The 3,072-nt window shown below is 43.4% G+C and overlaps 1 protein-coding gene across 1 annotated transcript; it reads right to left on the bottom strand.

Annotated features, from left to right (window-relative positions):
* Positions 1 to 1,850: 1,850 nt before the first annotated feature.
* On the bottom strand, positions 1,851 to 2,786 carry LOC112954759 (olfactory receptor 51G2-like). The gene has a single exon (XM_026048013.1). The coding sequence runs from the start codon at positions 2,784 to 2,786 to the stop codon at positions 1,851 to 1,853; it is 936 nt and encodes a 311-aa protein (XP_025903798.1).
* Between the last annotated feature and the right edge of the window lie 286 nt (positions 2,787 to 3,072).

Below are 3,072 nucleotides of genomic sequence, written 5' to 3'. Positions count from 1 at the left end.
TAGCTCTGGCACCTGTGTGCCCATGGGCTTGCCTACCTCCAGCAAGCCTGGCACACCATCTCCTCCAGAGATCTTCCAGCAGAAAAATGTACAAGATGTGCATGGATGCACACTAAACTCATATTCCTATGGGCTAAGGACAAATATTTTATTGAGTGAACCGACAGGGCAAGAACGTGCAGTTTATTTGTGTTATAAGTGTTGTTCAGTGGGGATTTTTCCAAGGATTGACTGCCTCATTCTCTCTAGCTGCACTTCCAGCTCTGGATATTGGTGAAAATACATATGGTATGGGGACCTACATATAAACAATAAAAAATCTCTCCTGTGGCTCTGACTTTTTGTTTCCATCCTCCATCATCAACAGCATTCACTTTTTGCTCCAGATTATTAAGCCGAAAAGCTCATAACAAAAAATGACAAAGCAAAACAGAAATAGCTCATCTCACATTTCACATGTGTTCTGTGATGAAGGTGCAATTGCTGTGTGAGGAGTGTGACCTCTCTACCAAAGCCCGAGATGCAGCTGAAAGCACCACTCCTCCTTCACATCCATCCCCTTACATACTGGATGAAGCACTCTTCAGTGGAGAATTATTTCTGTTTGTGTGTGTTTGTGATTTTCCCTCTTTTGCTTTTCAAACACGATTTTTAAGTATTCAGCTCAAAACTTGCAGGCACTTTCCCTCCTGAGGTGCCTAGTATGTGAACAGCAATGCCATATTCATCATGCATATTCATCCTGCAAGTGTTTAGAATTGGCTTTCACTGCAGGAGTGAAGTATTGTATCTGATTTCCCTGTAGTTATACCAGTGTAAACCCAGCACTGAATATAATAAGGACAAATATAGGCTCGTGTCAGTGATGGATGACATGGCCAAGAACGAGAACACGGGCTTCTATTCTGTCATTTTGCATAAAGGATGATGCTGTTGCCAAGGATTGCAATGAAAGATATAGAGCAGAAAAGGCACAGAAGCCGGAGACAAGAAATCCTCAGACTAGGGAAACTTGTCATTGGAAAAATATAGGTCTAATTTGGTGTTCTTGAATGTTGACACGAGCACCATGAAGATTTACTAACGCTCCTAAGCCATAGAGTGTAGAACTATGCTTATCAAACGTGCTATTGTAGCTAGCAACAGGAATTTAGAGGCAAGCATGAAGCACAAAGAAAGAACAACGGATTCAGCTGAGATTTCCTTATTTCAGATATTGCCTGGCTTAGACTCAGCCCTCCCTTGTTGAAACTGATGGAAATATTTATACTGTCTCTAGCAGTAAAGAAAAAAAGAAAGACTTTTAAATTTAAAATTCCTCTTGAATCAATTGCATTATTATCACTTGCACTAATATTCATAAACTCATATTCCATCATGCTAGCCCATGAAGAGTTGCCATAACCAAAAACATCTACACTCCTGCAGGGTTCCTGATCTGTTCCGTCACAGACATAAACACGAAGTGCATGCGGAGCAAGGAGGTGGTAGTAAATGTCTTTGTCTCATCACAAAAGTCATGTTATTTCATACAGAATAGATATCTCAGGAAAGGGTTTTGAAGGCTCCAAGCCACTGGCCACACCTTCTGCAGGTCTTCTGCTCAGCCACTCATTGAATACCAAGTAAGCATTGACAAGACTACTCCTGCTATGACTTAAAGCATATGCATTGCATGGAGAAAGAAAAAAAAAACTTCAAGTTTTCTCTTTATTCCATGTACTGATGTGCTCTGAGATCTGAGTTAGCCAAGGTGAAGTTGGCCTTACAAGCTATCTTGCCTTGGAAATAAAACAGCTGGTATTTCCCGGTTGCTTCGGAAGTGGGGCAGAGGGTGGATATGGGTCTTGTCACCTTAGGAGTACCCTGGTAATGCGGGCTCGTATCTGCTTGGTTTTCATGCTGTAGACAATGGGGTTCATCAAGGGTGGAACCAACATATAGACATAACCCATGAGAATCTGCACCAGGGGAGAAGAGCTCCCCCCAAATCGGTGTATCACCGACAAACCAATCATGGGTGTGTAGAACAGCAGAACAGCACAGACATGGGACACACAGGTGTTGAGGGCCTTGAAACGTTCCTCCTGGGAGGCAATGCTCAGCACAGTTCTGAGGATCATCACATACGATAGCAGAATGAGAAGCGAGTCCAAGCCAACGGTAGAGATGATAACAAATAAGCCATAGATACTGTTGACCGTGATATCAGAACAGGCCAGCTTCATGACCTCCTGGTGCAGGCAGTAGGAATGGGATAGGACATTGCCTCGGCAATACTGAAACTTCTTAAGGAGGAAGGGGAGTGGAAATATCAGGCCCACACCTCGTATGGTGAACACTAGTCCCATTCTTACTATTCGAGGGGTGGTTAGGACTGATGCATACCGCAGCGGGTTACAGATGGCAACGTAGCGGTCGAAGGCCATGGACAAAAGCACCGAGGATTCAATGAAAGAAAGCGAGTGGATGAAGAACAGCTGGACCAAGCAAGCGTTGATGCTGATCTCCCTGGAGTTAAACCAGAATATACCCAGGATGGTAGGCATGGTGGAGATGGATAAGCAGAGGTCTGTGAGAGCCAGCATGGAAAGAAAGACATACATGGGCTCATGGAGGCTCAGGTCTGTTTTTATAATAAACAGGATGAGAGAATTTCCCATCATGGAAATAACATAGATGGAAAAGAAGAGGATGGAGATCCAGGGGTTTACGGCCTCCTGGCCAGGGATGCCTGTGAGCAGGAATATTGGAGGCTTCATCTGCGTGTCATTGAGCATGAACATGGCACGAGTGATGAAGATGATCAAGCTGAGCTTCCTGCAAAGGATCACAAGAGATGAGGTTATATTTCTTTGTGTTATCCCATTGCCCGTGTGAATTGGGGGACTACAGACACCTCAAGGAAACAGAAGTAGGCCAAGCCAAAATCTTGGCATTATTCTGTTAATAAAAGGTCTGGAATGAACCCTGGTTTTAGATTCCTGTGTTTCCAAAACACCTAGCGCTAATAAGTGTTCAAGGAGTTTACTATAAATTCAATAATAAAATAAAACATAAAATAATCCCCTC

The sequence above is a fragment of the Nothoprocta perdicaria genome, unplaced genomic scaffold, assembly GCF_003342845.1.
Source record: "Nothoprocta perdicaria isolate Ctin4 unplaced genomic scaffold, notPer1 scaffold_504, whole genome shotgun sequence".
NCBI classification, from domain to species: domain Eukaryota; kingdom Metazoa; phylum Chordata; class Aves; order Tinamiformes; family Tinamidae; genus Nothoprocta; species Nothoprocta perdicaria.
This window is presented reverse-complemented; position numbering and strand designations above follow the sequence as displayed.

Bases quoted from the DNA above. Each gene is read 5' to 3' on its own strand.
- LOC112954759 (XM_026048013.1), bottom strand. From the start codon at position 2,786: ATGTTCATGCTCAATGACACGCAGATGAAGCCTCCAATATTCCTGCTC.